Below are 20,545 nucleotides of genomic sequence, written 5' to 3'. Positions count from 1 at the left end.
ATACAGTTGTTCCAAAGTCAGCTTAAAATTTATAATTATTTTTGGATGATCTATGCCCCACTTCTTTTCTGCCTATGGCTAATTGGCAATTGACTGAAGTGAAAAGTGCTATTATGTACAAATTAACATTTAACTAAAATATGATGCAAATTATATGTATCAGTAATAAGCACCTTTCTTTCTTTTTATAGAGTTTTACATAATTAATAATGACATCTATATCTTTACCTTCAGATTTTAGCAATGTTCCTTCATAGGGACCACCCTCCTACTTGTTTTCCAGGACAATGCTGCTAATAATTCTGTCTTGGGTTCTTGACTATGTTCTTTTGCAGGAAATCTATAAAGATGCAAACACTCAAGTTCACACATTGAGAAAAATGGTCAAAGAAAAGGAAGAAGCCATTCAAAGACAGTCTACTCTGGAAAAAAAGATTCATGAACTAGAGAAACAAGGAACCATTAAAATCCAGAAGAAAGGAGATGGAGACATTTCCATTCTGCCAGTTGTGGCCTCTGGAACGTTGCCAGCAGGGTCAGAGGCAATAGCTAACTCAAATGCCTGTGTGGGACAAGTCTCTGGATCTCCTTCCTCACTACCATCGCCTCCACCTCCCCCACCATTACCTCCATCTCCAGGAACATCAGAAACAGGTAAGAAGCCCCAAGAATTGAAACTGGTAGCAGGAGCAGCAAGGCCATTACCAGTGTGTAGACTTCTCAGCTGTGAGAGTCTTGAGAATTAGTATCCTGACCTTGGCAAGGCTCCAAGGGGAGAGGGCTAAAGAGGTAGCCCCATTTTTAAAAATTCAGTCCGTATTTCACTATTGCTTTCTCATATAAAGAATGTCTTAAATTAAAAAAAAAAATCTTGTTTAATATTTGAATGTTCATACTGCCCTGAACACTGTACAATTCATAGAAGATAAGGCTGGTAAAGATGAAGTACTGTGAAAGAAAGAAAAAGAAAGTGAAGAAGAAAGGAAGGAAGGAGGGAGGGAAGACATGACTGATAATAACAATCATCTAGCCTTTAGCCTCATCCATAGGAGTTAGCTTTTATAATTCCTCTTTTAAAATTACTTTCAGAATGTGCTATGTAGTGTAGTTAATAGGAAGAACTCTAACTTGTGAGTTAGAGAGACTTGGATTTGACTTCTGGCCTGGCCACCTAATGCCTTTATAACCTTGGGCAAGATGTTTAACTTCTTAGAACTTCAGTTTTCTCCTCCATAAAATGAGGTTAATTTTATTTATATTGCTTCCCTTAGGATTATTGTAAACTTTAAGTCACCATATAAATATATGTGTAACTATATGCACATAGAAATATGTTACTATTATTTTCAATATCCTCATCATTGTTAACACTTGATTTTTTAAAAAATATAATTCACGTGGCTATCAAAAAAATAGCCAAGAGTAATTCAAAGTCAAGTTTAATAAGTAACATGAATACTTTGAGTTAGACTATGCAATCAATAAAGCATCTATGTGGTCCAGTGGGTAAAGCACTGGACTTGGAGTCAGTATAAACTTGAATTCAAATCCCAATTAGTTGTGTGACCCTTAATTGCTTTCAACTTTGATTTTTTCATCTGTAAAATAATATCAGGGTTGTTGAGGGTCAAAAGAGATAATATTTGAAATGTTTTGAAAACCTATGTAAATGATACATGTTATTACAAAATAATAAGAGAATATGTGTAGGGGTGGGGTGGGGATTTTAAACTGATTTTTGGGCAAACTTCCAAGAGGAAATTTTGTGAGTGTTTGGGGTGAGGGGTAATCCCTTCTAGGACTACTTCATTGAGTATCCATTTGAATATATAATTTTGGGCATAAATGGTCCTGGAAGTGCCAGAGTGTGACTATCTAATTGCTTTATAGTCACACCCCATATGGGACATAATTCCTTGAGTCTTAGATTTGATGTGCTTGTCCAATTCATCTTTTCTTGTTACTTTTTGACTTCAGAAGTTCTAATGCTGTTAGAATTCATTGGAAACTTGCTGTCTTCCTTAGATCAATTCTCTTAACCTGGGTTTTTAAATAACTTTCAGGAGTTAAAAGTTGGGAGGGGGAGAGAAATTATATCTTTATTTCCCCTAACCTTTAACTGAAAATTTTGCATTTCCTTTGATGAAGACTAAGACTTCTCTTTTCTCTTCCATCTTCTCAATTAAATCATTTTTTTTCCTCCCCCGCTAGTACAAAATGGCCCAGTGACAGCCCCTGTGCCGCCACCCCCTCCTCCGCCTCCCCCACCCCCTCCCCCACCTCCTCTCCCAGGACCAGCTGCTGACACTCCGCCAGCTCCTCTGCCACCCCCGCCTCCTCCATCGGCGCCCCCGCTGCCCGGCACAGCTTCCCCCACGGTGGTTTTCAACTCAGGATTAGCAGGTAAGATTGTGGAATTAGTCCAGAGGAGGGATCCCATTGCTTTTTTTCTGATGTGTTCTTCCAGAGGGCCTTGAAGGAACCTTGGTACATGGCCTAGTGCTCTTAAGTATCTGTCATTAGCCATTATTTTGGGACACTCTTCTCCCTAGGACCAAAGTTGCTTTCAAGGTGGTCCATGAACTCCCATAAGTCTGCCTCTCAGATGTTGTTCAAGTCTTCCTCCACTTCTATGGCGAAAGCCAGTGGAAGGGGATTCGGTCTAGGTTCAAAAGTGAATACACTTTTGTTTATTCACACAGCAAATAATTTTTGAGTGGCTGTTTCCTGCAAAGTCCTGTCTAGGTGCTTTCAGAGAAGTAAGTGCTTCCACTTTTTTAGTTTTATTAAGGACAGTGAGAATCTTGTCAGTAAACTGGAAAATTTTTCTTTCCTCACAGTAATTGCCTGTTGTAGGCCCTTAGGCATCATACTAGTTTATTTTTGTGCATTAGACTCTATTTTCATGTATTGGAGATTGCCAATAGCAGCTTTTCTCCTCTCCTTCAGCTACCTTAGAAGAATTCATGTTACACTTAAGTTTGTCAGAAGAAAAAAAGTAATTCTATGCTTCTTTCTTTATCAAAAATAATTTCCATAGATTATCCCTAAACTTTGAAATAGAAATCTTTAATTTTGAATAATAGGACTATTTTTCTTTAAGTAAAATAGGAATCTGTTTTACCCGTCAGTACTCCTTTCACAGATGCACACACACCTGGGTGTTTAGACTTGTTCTGAGCCTCACCTGCTGTATTAAATAAGAGAATGTTTCCCACCCAGATCAACTTCAAGAGGGTGGAGGTTATTCTGACAAGTAGGCTCTCTCACCTGGCTCTGGTGGGGCTTTCCCCCTTGGCCATCTGCACCTGTTTGGATTTTTTTTCCTGGAAATTGAAACTTCACTATATTTCCTGTGTAAAGCCCACAAGGCAACGGTATCCTAGATAAGCCAAGCACATAACAGTGCATTTTCAAACTCCTAATCCCTTAAAAAACATTTAGCCCTGTCAGGCTATTAGGACTGCTTAGCTCATTTGGTAGCACAAATTTGCTGTTGTCAAACTCTGGCAGTATCAGATCAGTACGATTCACTTTTATCCTTCCTTTTTTGTAGCTTTTATTAAAGAGGCAGAATGTTCTGGAGAAATGAATGACATTTCTCTTCTTCATATTTTTCCAATCTACCACTTTCTCCTAAAATTTTTCTTCTAAATGAGAAGAGGATATAGAGAAGTTGATTCATCATGGTACTGGTAGAGAATGGAATGTTTTTGTGATTCTTAAAAAAAACAACCCCCAGAATTGGGATTGATGACTTCTTTGGTCTTTCCATTTCTAAATCTTATGATTCTAATAAAATTAATTGCAAAAACCTTACCACAAAAAGATCAATTCCTTCCTAAAAAAAACCCAAACTAAACCAAAACAAACAAACAAAAAAACCTCAACCCCTGGAATCTATGCAGCTCACAGACCTGTCTTAATGATCACATGTGAGATACTATAATCCCTCGAGCATACCTGAGCTTTCTAATTAGGTTTTCCATTATAGCATTATAAAAAGGTCCCCAAATTGTGCGATGCATCTGTTGTTGAATTGCTGATTTGGCTCAGCATCTTTTCTGGTTGGGAGAGTGTGATGTGATACCATATGTGCTGACATTCACCTCTCTTTCCTCCTGAGTTTGTCCTAATATTATCACTCAGCAAATTGACCTTCTAAGGTATCTCTTATCTTTTCATGATTTAAAAAAGAATACAAACCAGCAGTCTTGATTTGCTTGATGATACCAAGAGGCACAAAAGCCCCTTATGAGTTTAATTTTCACTTAGCTGTTTTCATGTTTGAACACAGCTATTTTCAGAGCTGCTGCAATTAATTTTACTTTCTCTATGCCAATGATCATTTAGAAGAATGTGAATGGGCAGCAGAGCTTCCAAATTATGGGTCACTAGCTTGTGGAATTTGGAGATTGCTTTAAGGATGTGATTCTTAAGTGTCCATACCCAGTGCCTAGTGGGTAAGTGTCCATTAGCACTGGTAGCATCTAGTTGGATTTATAAATATGTGACTTTTATTTTCATTAACCATTCCTCTCCATGTATCTTGGAGGGCTCTCAGAATAAATTTTTCTAATGATGAGACACAGAAAAATTAAACAGTTTACATAAACTGTCCTTGTCATGAATTTGGTGGCAGCTCGGAATTCATTAGGGTTTTGACCGCACAGGGAACAGCAGGCCATACCCACAAAAGTAGAAGTAGTGGAGTATTTTCCTTTTAGGTAAAGAGGAGATTAGGTCAAAAGAAGGCTTTTATTAAAAGCCCATGTATGAAATATTTATTTGCATTTACAGATAAAATACTATTATTTCTTATGTCTAAGTGCCCGACTCACTCCATAAATCTGTGAATCTTTGAGGTGACAAGAAGCTTCCAGTGTCTTTTGAGCATCGCCTGCCAAACATATCTGGCTTTTTCTCCCAGGTTGAGACATCTGCATGGAGGCTATTTTAATGCTGTGGCCTAGATGAGCTGTGCAATCTGGAGCTCTCCAGTTGGTTATGAAGTTAAACATCTCTGTTCATATGTATATGAATTTATTGTGTGGGTCTCATGTGAAATGTGGGCTTCAGTTCACTTGAATTCTTTGTTTAAAAACAAAGGGCTATTCATATTCTATAGGACTGGATAGCATCCTTCCCACACATATACACCCAACCATAGATTTTCATAGTTTTGTAGCTGCTGGAGGTCCTTGCTGCGAAATACAATGATATGTTTGGTCTGTTTGTGTTCTAATAAGGGTCTACGGAAGAAAAGATTAAAACAAGCTTTGATGCAGGCCTGCGTAGATTTTGGCTCACTCAGCAATTAGTTGTTGTGAAATGCTGTGTCAGGATTAGCATGGTATACAATACTAAGAGTGCATGAACTGATGAACTGGATGACTCTAACCATGTCTAATTTTTGTTTTATTTCCTTTGTCTTCTGCTTCCACAAAAGATGGGCCAATCAAGCTTTTCTGTAGGTTCCTTATCACTGAGTGTTTTTAAGTATTTACCCCCGTCTTCCTGTCAGTTGCTCTGTGCCTTAACATCTTTTCACTCCATGTTATTTTAAGGACAGACTCATTACATTCTGACTTTGTGTCTGAGGGGAGTCCTGATGTTGTTGCCTTATTATTTCCCCACAGTTTTGCCCCAGACTTCTTTAGCTGAATCGGTAGATAAGATTTTTGTGTTCTATTTTGTTTTTTGTTTTAGGGAAGTGTTCTTAGTTAGGCGTAACTATCTCGAATCCCTGACCTTCCAGGCCCCTGATTTCTGGGGATTTCTGGGAAGGCACAACACCTAATGTATGCGAAGCCTTGTTAGCAGTCCCAAGATGTGCTGACCCACCAAACTATTGTTGCTCCATCAGTTGTTAAACCAGCAAAGTGTCTCCCCCTCGCTGGGCAGGGTGGTGACAGTCTCGATTTCCTTCTCTCTGAGCCCTGTCCCCATTCTTACTTCCCCACCTAATCCCCCATGTCTATTCAATGGCATCTCTCATTGCAAGAGTGTGGTTCCTTTACATTCTTTAAAGATCCAACGATGGGGAGGAACGCTCTGAAGGAGAAGAGACTTAATAAGACCAATATTGACTTTTCCTCACTGAAAATATGAGGAAGTAGGATTAAACACAGTATTGTTTTTGAAATTAAAGCACCAAGAAAAGCCTGCATGGAGAGTGTAAGCTTTCCTTAGGTTGTTAAAATTTCAAATTCCCTTCAAACAAGGGCAAGCTTTAGTGGAATTCTCATCTCTGCTCCCCTATCCCCTACCACCACCATACTACCCTCATACAGGACCTGAATTCTTCCATCCCTGAAGAAAGGAAAGCAGAAGTTCACAGGATTTAGAACTAGTAGAAGCTAGTGATAGATTTTGTGGTATAAAGGCCTGATTTGGTAAAGGCTGTGTTTGTGTTCCTGCATGCTTTTGTATGGATTTATATGATGACATTCCTGCTGTTTATATGGCCTTTGTGACACTGGAGGAATGAGAGGCAACATGTTTTTTTTCCCTCTTTCCATTAGCTACAAGCAAGGAAAATGGCTAATAAGGGAAAAAAAACAAATAAACAAACTTCAAATGTCTGTTACTGAATTTTCTGACCTGGAACATTCAAGCTTGTCATACTTGTGAAACTTCCCAGTCATAAAATGTGCCTCAGATTACACACTTGAGAAGACTAGCTGAATGTCTTCAGTTTGTTTAATTAACTAATTGGATCTTTGGTAGGTCTATCCTCAGTTGAAAAAAACTAATTTGATTTCCTCTGGATTGACCTTCCTCATCTTATGAAAAGAAATAAAAATGAGTATTTTTTGTTAAAATTTTATGGTCCTGTGTTAATAATTGGCCTTCTGTTCAAAATTTGCTTTTGAAAAGAAGAAGAAAAGTATGGAATCGCTTTCTGAGAACCTAGTTTAATGTCTGAGGATCATTGGCTCTTCAAGAATTAGAAAGCACCTTAGTTTCTATTTTTTAATGCAGAAAACCCAGGACCAGAGAGGTAATGGTCACTTAGTGGTTTTATCTGCTTAAAACATTTTTTCATCAGTACTTCATAGGACTTAGTCTATTTTAGCTGACTAAGTTCTCAGTAACAAAACTAATCTTTCCATCAGTGTGATCCAAATTTTGCAAACCATCCACAGGAATTTATGGCTTTGGCTGAAGGTTTGGCTTTCTTGAGTGTACATCCTTGGCATTTTGGACAGCTTTATCTATAATATTTAATGAAAGCCTTTAAAGATTACTTTAGAAATTTGAATTTTGGAACCAAAAATTTAGGAAGTTAACATTACAGATCAGCTTACATTTGGCAAAGCAGACCCCAGTTACGTAAGTGGCTCACTCACATTTTCTACTGTCCAATAATGTTGGCAATAATTTCTGGACTCAAAGAAAAAAATGCCATTTATTCTGCTTTTAATCTGAATTTATTCATTCACAATACAATGAAATAATCCAGTTGCCTAACTTTTGTGTGTGTGGGGAGGTGTGTAGGGATGAGGAACTAACAAATCTTAAATTTATAGACAGTTTTAGAGTCCATCAACCAACTGAAAATTGAACCAAAAACCCCTCTGGGATTTTTGTCCATTGAGGCCAATATTTTCAGGATTTAAAGCTTTGGATGACTCTTGCCCATTTTCCTCCAGTGATGAAGTGTCATCTGCAAGGATTGTTCTTTGATTTTTCCCAAGTGGTCCAAGTTTCTTTGCAGAATTTTAATTTTGTTCCTTCTGATGCCTTTAGCTGTGAAAATCAAGAAGCCAATCAAGACAAAGTTCCGCATGCCTGTTTTTAATTGGGTTGCTCTGAAACCCAATCAGATTAATGGAACGGTCTTCAATGAAATTGATGATGAAAGAATTCTGGAGGTAATGATGCCCTTAGTGGGTATAGATTTGTTTTCTGACAGTCCAGCAAAGGTAGCTTGACTCAATCAAGATAAATCTCAACATGGATGTAATTAATGCCAATATTTTCAGTTTCACAGAGGGGAAATAGGACTATGGATCTTGAGCTAGAAGAGAACTCAGAGGCTGTTTGGTTCAACTTCTTCATTTGACAGTTGAGGAAATTGAGATTCAGTGAGATTAAACACCTTATCCAGGGTTCATTCAGGTGGTAGAAGTCATTGGCAGGAATTGAACCAATCCGTGGGCTTCAGAGCCAGTGTTCTTTCAAGTGGTAGTTTCATTATTCATTAGGCTCCTGCAATCTATTGTGTCAGGCATATATATGATATAATTTTTGTTCCTCAGTTTTCAGGTGTAAAAAGCATCTCATCCATTCTGCCAATCAATAAGATTCAAGTATCACAACATGAACCAACTATTTTGGATGATCAAAATGCATTAGTTGTGGCCATCTTAAGTCAGCTTAATTAGCTTTTTGAAATAATCAGTTGTTACCTACAGATAGTATTTTTTAGTGCACTTGTAATTGAAATTCCATTCCAATTTAAATCAGGAAAAGATCTAAGGCTCCAGTCTCAGGCAAAATATTAAGCAGAAACTCCTAGATTTCTGATAAGCATAATACTTGAAAAACTCTCCAGGGATTTTCTAAGTAAATTAGAAACACAGAACTAATTTTCCAATTTAATTTTTTTCTTCCTTCAGGATTTAAATGTGGATGAATTTGAGGAAATATTCAAGACAAAAGCCCAGGGTCCTGCTATTGATCTTACTTCAAGCAAACAGAAGATAACTCAGAAAGGATCAAACAAAGTAACATTACTAGAAGCAAATCGGGCCAAAAATCTTGCCATTACCTTAAGAAAAGCTGGAAAGACAGCAGATGAGATATGCAAAGCAATTCACATGTAAGTTAAGGACATATTTCTGTAAAAACATATTCAAGTAGATGTTCAAGATATATAAAACAGTTATGACTTGGCAGAAAACAGAAATGATTCTATAGGGATAAGAAGAATCAGCTGTTCTTGGTATCTATGAGCAACAGATTTCTTTTAAAAAGAAAATGTAAACTCTGAGTTGTATATCACACTAATACTAAACAGGTGGAGCAAAAATTACCTTAGAACTGAATAATGTCTCTTGGATTATTATTTTTTTTAATTATATTAAGCTGCTATGACATGGTACAATTCTACAAACATATCCTATATAAGATTTACATGTGTTGGGGAGGGAAAAGGATGAAATGGTCAATTTTTTCCAGTGCCTGAACTTAAGCCAAATTTGTTGAACATAAACTATGTGGCATCTTTGGAATAATTTAAAGGAATAATAGAAGCAGATATGATGTAGACATATGTGAAAAGTCATAAGAAGAAAAATGTGTTTTCTGATAACACATTTTAGACTGATCTTAAACTCAGGTCATTTTTAGCCTTATATTGCATTAATTTATTTGCTTATTAGAAACATCAAACAAGTTATTTGAGGATTATCATAATCTGTATGTGAGAATAGGACACGATTGAAAATAGTTAAATTGTGAGGTTAAAAAGTCCTCAGAACTTAGACTATATTATGTCATTATAACATCTTGTTAGCATTTTATCAAAGCCTTTTAGGACTAGGAGGAACCTTAAGAGGTTTATCTGATCCATTATCTTGCAGATAAATAAGAGAAAGATTCTAAACTATTCTTTGTTTTATTAATTTATGATATTTAAACTTTTTTTAAAAAACATTGCATGAATGGGGCATGTTGTGATTATTAAACATAATTTCATTATTTCTCTAAATGGGATAGTTCAGATTTAAAATTAAAGCTTGAGTTGAATATTCACTCAAGTTAATTCCTTCAGCTTTTCAAGTGTGACTCTTAGGCTAAAATAGCTAGAATTAAACAATTTAATTTTAAAAATAATTTACTAATTTGGATGTCTTTACTAAGGTAAAATAAATTTGACAGGCTGTTTTGCTGAATTTACCAGTCTGTCCTAATATCATATAAATAGCCTTGCTATTATGAACATTAATATCTGGGATTCCTTAGAAAAACTAAATTCTTTGTCCTTTCTCTTTCTACTTTGGCCAACAAAAGCCAAATGCCTTTGTTTTGTTTCCTAGTGATTGATATTTAAGCTTGTTATTTTTTTATTTTATTTTATTTTTTTTTGCCACGGCAATTGGGATTAGGTGACTTGCCCAGGGTCATACAGTTAAAAAGTGATAAGTATATGGGACCAGATTTGAACTCAGGTCCTCCTGACTTCAGGGCTGATGTTCTGTCCATTGCACCAACTAACTGCCCCTAAACTTGTGCTTTAAAAAAAAAAATTTACAGGAATGGGGTATGTAGTGATTATTAAATATAAATTTGTTGTTTTTCTAAATATGGATAGTAATGATTCAAAATTGAAGGCTGAAATTTATATTCACAGAGATGAGTTCCTTAAGCTTGACATGTTACTCTTAGGCCAAAATATCTTCAATTCAATCAAATAAAGTTATTAGGATATCTTTACCATGGTAAAATAAATTTGACCTTTTTGCTGAGGCTTTGTCATGCCATGTCTCTGCAGAATATTTGGAATATACTGTTGTAGAACCTTTGACTTCTCCCCACCAACAAAAGCCAACATTATGGTTTAATAGAAAGAACAATAAATTTGGAATTAAAGTATTAATGCTTATCAGATTTCGACTTAAGCAAGTCTCATAATCTCTTAAAATCTCAGTTTCCTCATCTGTAAAATAAACAGTTTGGATTTAGTGATCTGAAGTCATTTGTTTGCAGCTCTTAATCTATGATTCCACAAACTGGGAATGACAACTTTCTGTATGCTCAGATTCTTTACAATATTACACATTTATATTAGTTTACAAATTTTGTTCCTCACAATGCAACTCACCTATGAGGGAGGAAATGTGGACATTATTGTCTCCATTTCACAGAAGAGAAAACCATAGAATGGTGGCGGGAGATTGGCTCATTACTTCACAGATTTGGAGGGAGACTTTGGACCTAGTTCTACTGACTTCATCTTGCATTCTTCCCACTGTATTATGCACAGTTACTTGATCTTCCATTGGGATTGTTTCAAATTAGTAATTCCACATCAAGATTTTGAGTTCCCATCTTATTTCTACCAGTATTTTTGTTGTATTAGAGTCAGACCTCCAAAAATGCTTAATGACCGATCCTTTTAGAAGTACTGGGAGATAAGCAGGATTAGCAGATGTCACTAGATATGGAGAAAGTTGTTTTTTTCCCTCATTCTTTCAGCACTATCCCCTTTCACATATATTTTCTCCTCAGATTTGACTTGAAGACCTTGCCAGTAGATTTCGTGGAATGTTTGATGAGGTTCCTGCCAACTGAAAATGAAGTGAAAGTGTTGCGGCTTTATGAGAGGGAAAGAAAACCTCTAGAGAACTTGTCTGATGAGGATCGATTCATGATGCAGTTCAGCAAAATTGAAAGGCTCATGCAGAAGATGACCATCATGGCCTTCATTGGGAACTTCTCTGAAAGTATACAGATGCTCACACCTGTAAGTGAAGCAAAAGGCTGGGCACCAGCCCAAAACAGTAGAATTCTTCTGAAACTCACTTAAAATGTGTTCCTATTCAGTCAATCAATTCAATTCAATCAAATCAACCAACAAACTTCTGTTGTTCACTGATGATAAAATAATGCCAGTTCCCCCTGTGGGGTACCTTTCACAGTGGTTACAAAATTCCCTTGGACTTCAAAGGTACCTCTAAAAATAATGAGAAGGAAGATTTGAAGATTGGCCTTCTTGATCATTGTCCAAAACAATCACATTGTCTGTTGGATTGACCAGACTGAGAATGTGATGAGCATCCCTTCAATTTCCTTCTCTCTCTCCAAAAGAACCCTGTTTCTTTTGGAAATAGGCGTTTTATTTGAATTTTTAAAAGTTATCTTAAAAGTTTACTTCTGTAGAAATTTGTTAAATGCTTTTTGTGGCTAATTAGAACTATAGCCATTGATTTGCTGGCCAACTCAGATAGTCTATCATAGAGTAATTTAATACAGAGAGGTCACTTGCATACTAGGAAAAACTTTAATTTGTTTTCTGAAGCCATTTTTAATAATTGAATGCTTCTTGCTTGCTCAAGAGAATTGTTCTCCTGAAAAGAATAAGAATGAACAATTATGCAATACTTTGCAGGGGTTCTCAAACTACGGGCTGGAGGACCAGATGCAGCAGTTGAGGACGTTTATCCTCCTCACCCAGGGCTATGAGGTTTCTTTATTTAAAGGCCCACAAAACAAAGTTTTTGTTTTTACTATAGTCCAGCTCTCCAGCAGTCTGAGGGACAGTGAACTGGCCCCCTATTTAAAAAGTTTGAGGACCCCTGCTAGGGTTTAACATTCAACAACCCTGTGCTGTGATTGTTACAATTATTGTTATCCTCATTTCATAGATGAGGAAACTAAAGCCCAGGAAGATTTTTTTAACTCTCCTATAGTCAAATTCATTGTGTGGCACACTCTTGCCAATTCCAAAATCAGACCTCTGGCTATTATATGATTCTGCCTGTTAAGGGTAATCATAACTTCCCTCATCCCACCTTTTTTTCCCAGCCTTTCTCTATCCCATTGGTTTAAAACTAAAAAATATTTTTGTACAAGATGTTGAGATGGAAAGTTGAGGACTGCCTAATTAACTAACTATTGTGGAGAATGGTTTAAGTAGCTAGTTACATATTTTGAGAAAATGATGATTTTAAAAAAGTAATTTAAAATAGTGTTTATATATAATTACATAGATGCAATAGACACGTGCAGATTGCAATCACTTTATTCAGATACAATGGCGCTTCAGCATTGAAATTCTGAGAGTGAATTTGTCTAGTTTTCTTCATCAAATTTTAGATTTCAATTCAGTTTTGCAAATGTTAACATGTCTTTTTCCCCTTTTTCTTTGATGTTAATCCAGCAACTGCATGCAATAATAGCAGCATCTGTCTCAATAAAATCATCCCAAAAACTCAAGAAAATTCTGGAGGCAAGTAAAAGTTTTTTTCTCTATTATTTTCCCTTACATGTATACAAAAAGCTGTCACATTCTTTCATGTATCTATATATAGGAATGCCTTTGGCACTAAATCATCATATTTCTCTATTTTTTTTTTTTTTTTTAATTTATCTTGCAGATCATCTTGGCTCTTGGCAACTATATGAATAGCAGTAAACGGGGAGCAGTTTATGGTTTTAAACTCCAGAGTTTAGATCTGGTAAGTGAAATAAAAGAAAAAAAAAAGAAAAAACAGGTGTCAGAAAGTGAGCTGTGGGAGGGTAAAAAGAGGAGGGAGGGAGAAATATATGAATTACTGTGCTTTTCATTGTTACATGAGATGTTTGAGCAGGAGTAGGAAAAGTTTCAAGTTGCATACTCTACATTGGGGTCATGGGACGGATGGCAATATGCTGAATTAATCATTTAAAAGCAATGTTAGTCATTTAAAATGTCAGTTTGAAAGTGAGATGCTAGTCCTTAGGAACCTCTTCTGCCTATTATTGGAGGCAAGTAAAAGTTTTTTCCCCTATTATTTTCCCTTACATGTATACAAAAAGCTGTCATATTCTTTCATGTACCTATATATAGGAATGCCTTTGGCACCAAATCAACATGTTTCTCTCTCTTTTTAAAATTCACCTTGCAGATCGTCTTGGCTCTTGGTAACTATATGAATAGCAGTAAATGGGGAGCAGTTTAGTCTCTAATTCTAGCCTCACCTTGTCAAGGGTTACATATATTTGTCTTAACTCTAAGGAGTTTAGGAATGGTCAGGAGGTTGGAAATGATCAGTGCTAAAGCACAGCTGAGTGGAGAAAGCTTGCACAATGCTTCCTTCCTACTAGCTGTTAATTTTGTGTGTGGGAAAAAGTTGACCTTGTATCATTTCAGTTTTTATCCTAGGTGAATGGGAAGAAAAATTATTGCCATCAGAATAAAGGATTACATGTAGGGGATCAGAATCACCCCCTTGAGTTAAAAACCCACTGGCTGGAAAAGTCCTTTGCATTCAAACTAAAGAATAATTGACTTCCATCTGTAGCCTTAACTATTGGCTCCTTGCTAGATCTCATCAAGCATTGGAAATCCCTGAGAAAGTGGTCATCCTGTTGCACTATTGCCTCATTTTTCTTCCTTTGTGTTTCTCTCAGTTCTAAAAGAATGACCCTTGGTCTGAACTGTCCTGTTCTTAGGATGCAGATTTTCTATACCTGAACCTAAGCTCCCTTCCTTTGGTTTTCAGCTCCTGGACACCAAGTCAACAGACAGAAAGCAAACCCTGTTGCACTATATATCCAATGTTGTAAGAGAGAAGTATCATCAAGTGTCCCTCTTTTATAATGAACTTCATTATGTGGAGAAAGCTGCTGCAGGTAAATGATATTGTTTAGTTGTCTTCTCAGATTATAACATGATGTAATGTGTTTCCTGAAATTATCTGGGGATTAGTCACTACTCTGATAACTAGCTAACCAAGGCTCATTTAACCAAAGTCTTAAGCATCAGGGTCTTTAGGGACATTCTTTTATTCAAAGGAACAAATTCAGAAGGGGAAGAAAATAAGCATTTATTAAGCACCTACTGTGTATCAGACACTATACTTTACAGACATGCATTACATATTTATAATATAATATGCATTACAAATATAATTTCATTTAATCCTCTAATAATCCTGGGAGATAGGTACTTTTTTTAGTCTCCATGTTACAGTTGAGAAAACTACAACGGAAGTTAGGTGACTTGCACAGGGTCAGATGAAAAGGGAACAAGCATTTATTTATTTCTAATAGCTTTTTATTTTACCAAATACATGTAAACATAGTTTTCAACATCTACCTTTGCAAAACCTTGTGTTCCAAAGTTTTTTCCTTTCTTCCCCCCCCCCCCCAAAAAAAAACAGCAAGCAATCCAATGTAGGCAAAACATATATAATTCTTCTAAACATAATTCCATGTTTTTCATGCTGCACAAAAAAAATCGGATCAAAAGGTTAAAAAAAATAAGCAAAACAACAAAATTAGATGAAAATACTATGCTTTGCATATTCAGTCTCTATAGTTCTCTCTCTGGATGTGAATGTGGATGGCTCTTTCCATTACAATCTGTTGGAAAAGAGCCAAGTCCATCACAGTTGATCATTACATAATCTTGTTGCTGTATACAATATTCTCTTGGTTCTACTCCCTTCACTTAGCATCAGTTCATGTAAGTCTCTCCAGGTCTTTCTGAAATCAGCCTTCTCATCTTTTCTTATAGAGCAATAACATTCCATTACAATTATATACTATAACTTGTTCACTCAGTTTCCAGTTCCTTGCCCCTACAAAAAGGGCTACCACAAATATTTTTGCACATCTGGATCCTTTTCCATTTTTTATGATCTTTTTGGAAGAGAGACTCAGTAGAGACACTGCTGGATCAAAGAGTACACACCGTTTGATAGCTCTTTGTGCATAGTTCCAAATTGCTCTCCCAGAATGATTGGCTCATTTCACAACTCCACCAACAATGCATTAGTGTCCCAGTTTTTTCCTCCAGCATTCATCATTGTCTTTTCCTTTTAGCCAATCTGAGAGGTGTGAGTAATACCTCGGAGTTTTTGTCTTAATTTGCATATCTCTAATCAATAGTGATTTAGAACATTTTTTCATATAACTAGAAATGACTTTAATTTCTTCAACTGAAGAAATTCAACTGAAAATTGTCAGTTCCTATCCTTTGACTATTTATCAATTGGGAAATGGCTGCAACAAGCATTTATTAAGCACCTACTATGTATCAGGCATTGTGCCAAACACATTACAAATATTTTATTCTCCTTACAACTCTGACAGTTAGATACAAATTTTTAATGCCTATATTGTAGTTGAGTAAACTGAGGCAGAGATTTAGTGACTTGTTTAGGATTACATAGCTAGTTAGTGTCTGAGGTGGAATTTAAATTTAGATCTTCCTAACTCCAGATCTAGTGCTCTATCCACTATACTCCTTTGCTATTGAATCAAAAAACAGGTTTTATCCACTCTTGAGTAGCAAAATGTTTTCAGAGGGTTAATGTAGAAATGAAAATGGCATTCTTCTAAGGTTTTGTCTGTAAAGCTCACAGAATCTCAGAATTAATGGGACACAAGAGAACATCTAATTCAGCCAATCTGAAGCTTAAATCTCATGTATTTTTCCATCCAATTAACAGGACACTGTTTTTGTTCTTTACTAGTCTTTGAAATTCTCCAGCAAGGAAAAAATCTTTCAGGCACTTATTTTTCCTACATCTTAGAATCATGGCTCTCAAGCTGCCAAGGCCTTCTAATCAAACTCTCATAATCATTTTATGGATAAGGAAACTGAGCCTCAGGAGGGTGACATAGTGACTTGCTTAAAGTCAGCCAGGTAGTTAGCATCCAATATGAGATTTGAATTCAGGTCCTCTTACTTGAGAGTCAGTTTGTTGCACTGGACTGGACTCTATTCTTTAGTATAGCAGTCCTTGCTAGTGCTAGGAGCACACATTAAAAACTAAATGATTGGTTGATTCATGGTTCCAGAAGACAAAGGGAGGATCACAGCCCAGAATATGACCAACCAGCCCTTGAAACCAGTGCAATCAGTATTTGTGTTCCTTCTGCAAGAAAAAATAATTGAGATTACCATCTAGTTAGTAAGAATCAAAATGGAAAGCCACCACATAACAACCTGCCTTTTTTCTTCCCTAAGGAGCTTCCCTAGTGACTGCCTCCCCTCCCTGATGGTGGCCTTTGTCTCTAGGTGTTTCATGGTCTCCTCCGTGCATGTGGCCTTTTGTCCTGAGCTCTCTTCCCAAAGTCTTTAAATTCAGCAGTTTGATTCTCTGGCATGTATGAAGTACCTGCTGTGTGCTGAGCATTATGATGCTGCTGCAGATCAGGACTGGGACTAGAAAGTGATTTCTCTGATAGAGAGAACTCTTCTGTTAGGACAGTCCTTATACTATGGGCTGGCACCCTTTCTGCTACTGCTGCCTTGGGCATTGTGAGGATAAGTGATTTTCCCAGGGTCATATAGGCAGTATGTATTAGAGGCAGTAGTCGATATATTACTCTAAGTGCTGAACATAAAAATAAAAAACTAAAATAGCTTATGTGTTCAAACAGCTTAAATTTTGGATGGTCTGTAGAAAAGAGAAGAATAAAGAGGTGAAACAAAATATATTCAGCCTTCCAAGAACTGAGCTTTTCCCCATGCCGAGTGATGTAGATGATATAATTTCAGGAGCTTCCCCAAAATGCTCATGCCCATAGTCATAGTTTATCCTAAGAAAAGTCACCAAATATTACATGTTTCAACAGCTCTGGGAACAGCAGGATTGCTTAGGCTAGGTGCACGTCCTTCTTAATCAAGGAATATAGTACCTGTCAGCCAATCACATATGATTTAGAAAGCCTTGAAAGCCGGTCATTGAATTTTAGATCCTTTAAGGCAGAAATTCTTAATGGAAACAATAAAAATTGTGTGTCCCAGAGAGAGGAGTGTGGGAACTGAGTGTGGATCACAACATAGTATTTTCACTCTTTTTGTTGTTGTTTGCTTGCATTTTGTTTTACTGATCATTTTTTTTTCCCTTTCTGATCTGATTTTTCTTGTACAACAAGATAATTGTAGGAATATGTAGAGAAGAATTGCACATGTTTAACCTATATTGGATTACTTTTTATCTAAGAGAGGGGGTGGAGGGAAAGGAGGAGAAATTTGGAACACAAGGTTTTGCATTTTTCAATGTTGAAAAATGAATCCATGCATGTGTTTTGTAAATAAAAAGTTTTAATTAAAAAAGTGTGTGTGTGTGTGTGTGTGTGTGTGTGTGTGTGTGTGTGTGTGTATGTGTGTGTAATTTTGATAATTACATTTCAGGATCATTTGTTTCCTTTGTAATAGACTGTGTATTTTATTTAGTGCATTTAAGAAACTTGATTTTGAGAAGGAATCTAGTCTTTACCAGAATGCCAAAAGGGTGGGGTCATATTAAAGGAAACTTTTTCAGCCTGGATTAACTATTTATCATCAAGAACTCCTAGAGCAGGTTTTTGCTGGTCTCAATTGATGGCCCATTTCCATTTCTTTTCCTCCACTTTAGTGTCTCTGGAGAATGTCCTTCTGGATGTCAAAGAGCTCCAGAGAGGCATGGACTTGACCAAGCGAGAGTATACAATGCATGACCACAATGTGATGCTGAAAGAATTTATCCATAATAATGAAGGGAAGCTCAAGAAGCTACAAGATGACGCCAAGATTGCACAGGCACGCAGTGTGACCACCATTTTGTCCCCTAAATAATGTTTCCCTACAATATCAAAGGCTCCTTTCTTTTGGAGCTCCCCGCTCTCTTCTGGTCCCCATCTTTGTCTTTTCCCCAAGGCTAACTGGAATAGCTATGCAAGTGGAGATAAGATAGATGATACTGCCCAAAATAGTCATGCTATTATCACCAATTCCAGCAGAATGTTATAGAGCCCCACTGTAAAGTCATCCCCCCAACCAGAGAGAGAGTGAGGAATCAGAATGTTTTCATTTAATCATAAAGCAACAGTGAAAGGGTTTTTTTTTTTTAATTTTTATAAAATAATTTTTCTACTGTCTGAATCTGTAGGTGGTCAAATCTGTGACCATCCACTGTTGTCCCTTGTGATAAATCTTTCTAGGGAGCTAATCACCGCATCAAACTTTCTTTAATGGACAAGGTGCAATCCTTTTTTTCTTACAGATGTTGCCAATCTGGCCCTTAAATCTTTGGATATCCAAGCAAAGTGCTTGGTTTCCCTATCATTTCTGCCACTCCCTTTCCTTTGAGATGGAGAGATGACATAACCAAAAGATTACCCCCTGAATGCTGCCACTGAAGTCATTTTAATTCATTCAGAGCTTGCCTTTTGCCTAATGTTTTTTCCCCATTGATCTCAATCCCTAGTTCACTCAGATCACTCCTTGGGCCTTTTATACTTTACTAGAATTCATTTCTTTAAAAAAAAAAATACTATTTAGACTTTGTATTGGATGAATTTTGACTTGTTGGAACATAATGCCCAATTTTGTTCATATAATATTGTAATATTAAGTGTTTTCTCAGAAGTGCTTCAGATGAAGAAAATTTAAGTCGTAATTCTCAGGATTTTTCTCTTTGTAGATTCTAGAAGCTAATATTTTTCCAGTTATTTAAATCTGTCTTCATTTCTTTAAAGAATACTTTATATTTGTATTCCTATAGTTCTTGTGTGTGTCCTTGGTAAATAGACTTTAAAATATTTTATTTATTTTTTGTTACACTATTTAGCTATTTAACTCTTATCTATTTTAAATGGAATTTCACTTCATCTCTCCTCCCATTGGATTCTTTTGCATTGTTCAGAATATTCTAGATGAGATCTCTGTGAGAAAACTTAGAAGGAAAAAAGATAGAAGAAGAGTAGAACAGCAGATTGTCACCAATGAAGGTTATGTCTTCATTGCTTCTTCTTCAATCAGTCCACTCTTCCTGGCAGTTATACATTGCCAACACTATGGTCATATGAGAGGGAAAAAATGAATGAGAATGAATGTACCCAAAAAAAAAATTCTAGTGAAGATTTTAAGAAACTGAAATATAAGCTGCATTTTACTTTTATGAAATGAGTTCTCTCTCTTCAGTTGCTAAGTAGTTGTGAAGTAAGTTGTACTATACTGATATTCAATAGTTTATAATAAATATATTTTTTAAAAAGATAACAAATCTTGCAATTCATGAAGCTTAGAAATGTACCTCTTTGCAGGATGCTTTTGATGATGCTGTAAAATATTTTGGAGAAAATCCTAAGACGACGCCACCCTCTGTCTTCTTCCCAGTCTTTGTGCGGTTTGTTAAAGCTTATAAGGTAAATAGGAAGACTTTCCCTCCCCATAACTTATCTGATTCTCTGATTGACTGAGACCTGGGACCCTGGGACATCAACATCCCGTTGGGAGGCAGCTCTTTTGGCTTCAGCAGAAACTTTCTCCACTCTGACTTGTGAAGTTAAGTGTTCCTTAGCAGTCCCAGTTTTTTTTTTTTTTTTTTTTTTGCCGCACTGAATGCCTGCCACTCTTAGCTAGGGGTAGATCACATCCTCTGCAAGCTAATCCTGAGAGTTAGGAGGCAAGACATTCAAGCTGATGAGTACCATGTTAGCATCCAGGCTCTGTCATGGTGACACCTTGTGGCTCCTTCTGTAACTAGACCGTACCAGTCCCTAACTTACCACAGATTTATATTTCTCTGGTGACTGAAAAAAGTGTGTTTGCTGTGGCTAAGGACATTTGTTCTGTTAATCCAGGGTGAGGCTGTGGTTAGGGTAGAGCTGAGATTGCTGTGGCTTCAGGGCTGAGAGGAAAAGAGAATGGTAATTAATGACAAATTTCTCTGTCCAAAGTATCATCATCCCATTGCAGTTGCTTCCAGGAAATGACCTTTTACAAATACTATTTTATTTGATTTTCACCACATCCCTGTGAAATTATTATCCTCATTTTACAGATGAAGGAACTGAGGCAAATGGGTTTAGTGATTTGATCAAATTCATATAACTA

At 36.5% G+C, this 20,545-nt stretch overlaps 1 protein-coding gene across 8 annotated transcripts in view; it reads left to right on the top strand.

Annotated features, from left to right (window-relative positions):
* FMNL2 (formin like 2) overlaps positions 1–20,545 on the top strand; it is a 355,622-nt gene that overhangs the window by 321,885 nt on the left and 13,192 nt on the right. For 4 of the 8 annotated variants that reach the window (XM_051986390.1, XM_051986398.1, XM_051986397.1 and 1 more), the window contains 11 exons: positions 336–654; positions 2,212–2,403; positions 5,450–5,470; positions 7,753–7,877; positions 8,625–8,827; positions 11,239–11,473; positions 12,890–12,958; positions 13,107–13,187; positions 14,214–14,343; positions 18,084–18,247; positions 19,753–19,854. In XM_051986390.1, the coding sequence (XP_051842350.1) occupies positions 336–654; positions 2,212–2,403; positions 5,450–5,470; positions 7,753–7,877; positions 8,625–8,827; positions 11,239–11,473; positions 12,890–12,958; positions 13,107–13,187; positions 14,214–14,343; positions 18,084–18,247; positions 19,753–19,854 (1,641 nt within the window). The remainder of the gene's footprint in view (positions 1–335; positions 655–2,211; positions 2,404–5,449; positions 5,471–7,752; positions 7,878–8,624; positions 8,828–11,238; positions 11,474–12,889; positions 12,959–13,106; positions 13,188–14,213; positions 14,344–18,083; positions 18,248–19,752; positions 19,855–20,545) is intronic. The other 4 variants (XM_051986395.1, XM_051986392.1, XM_051986393.1 and 1 more) reach the window with 1 other exon arrangement.

Source organism: Antechinus flavipes, chromosome 3 (assembly GCF_016432865.1).
Source record: "Antechinus flavipes isolate AdamAnt ecotype Samford, QLD, Australia chromosome 3, AdamAnt_v2, whole genome shotgun sequence".
Classification (NCBI taxonomy): domain Eukaryota; kingdom Metazoa; phylum Chordata; class Mammalia; order Dasyuromorphia; family Dasyuridae; genus Antechinus; species Antechinus flavipes.
This window is presented reverse-complemented; position numbering and strand designations above follow the sequence as displayed.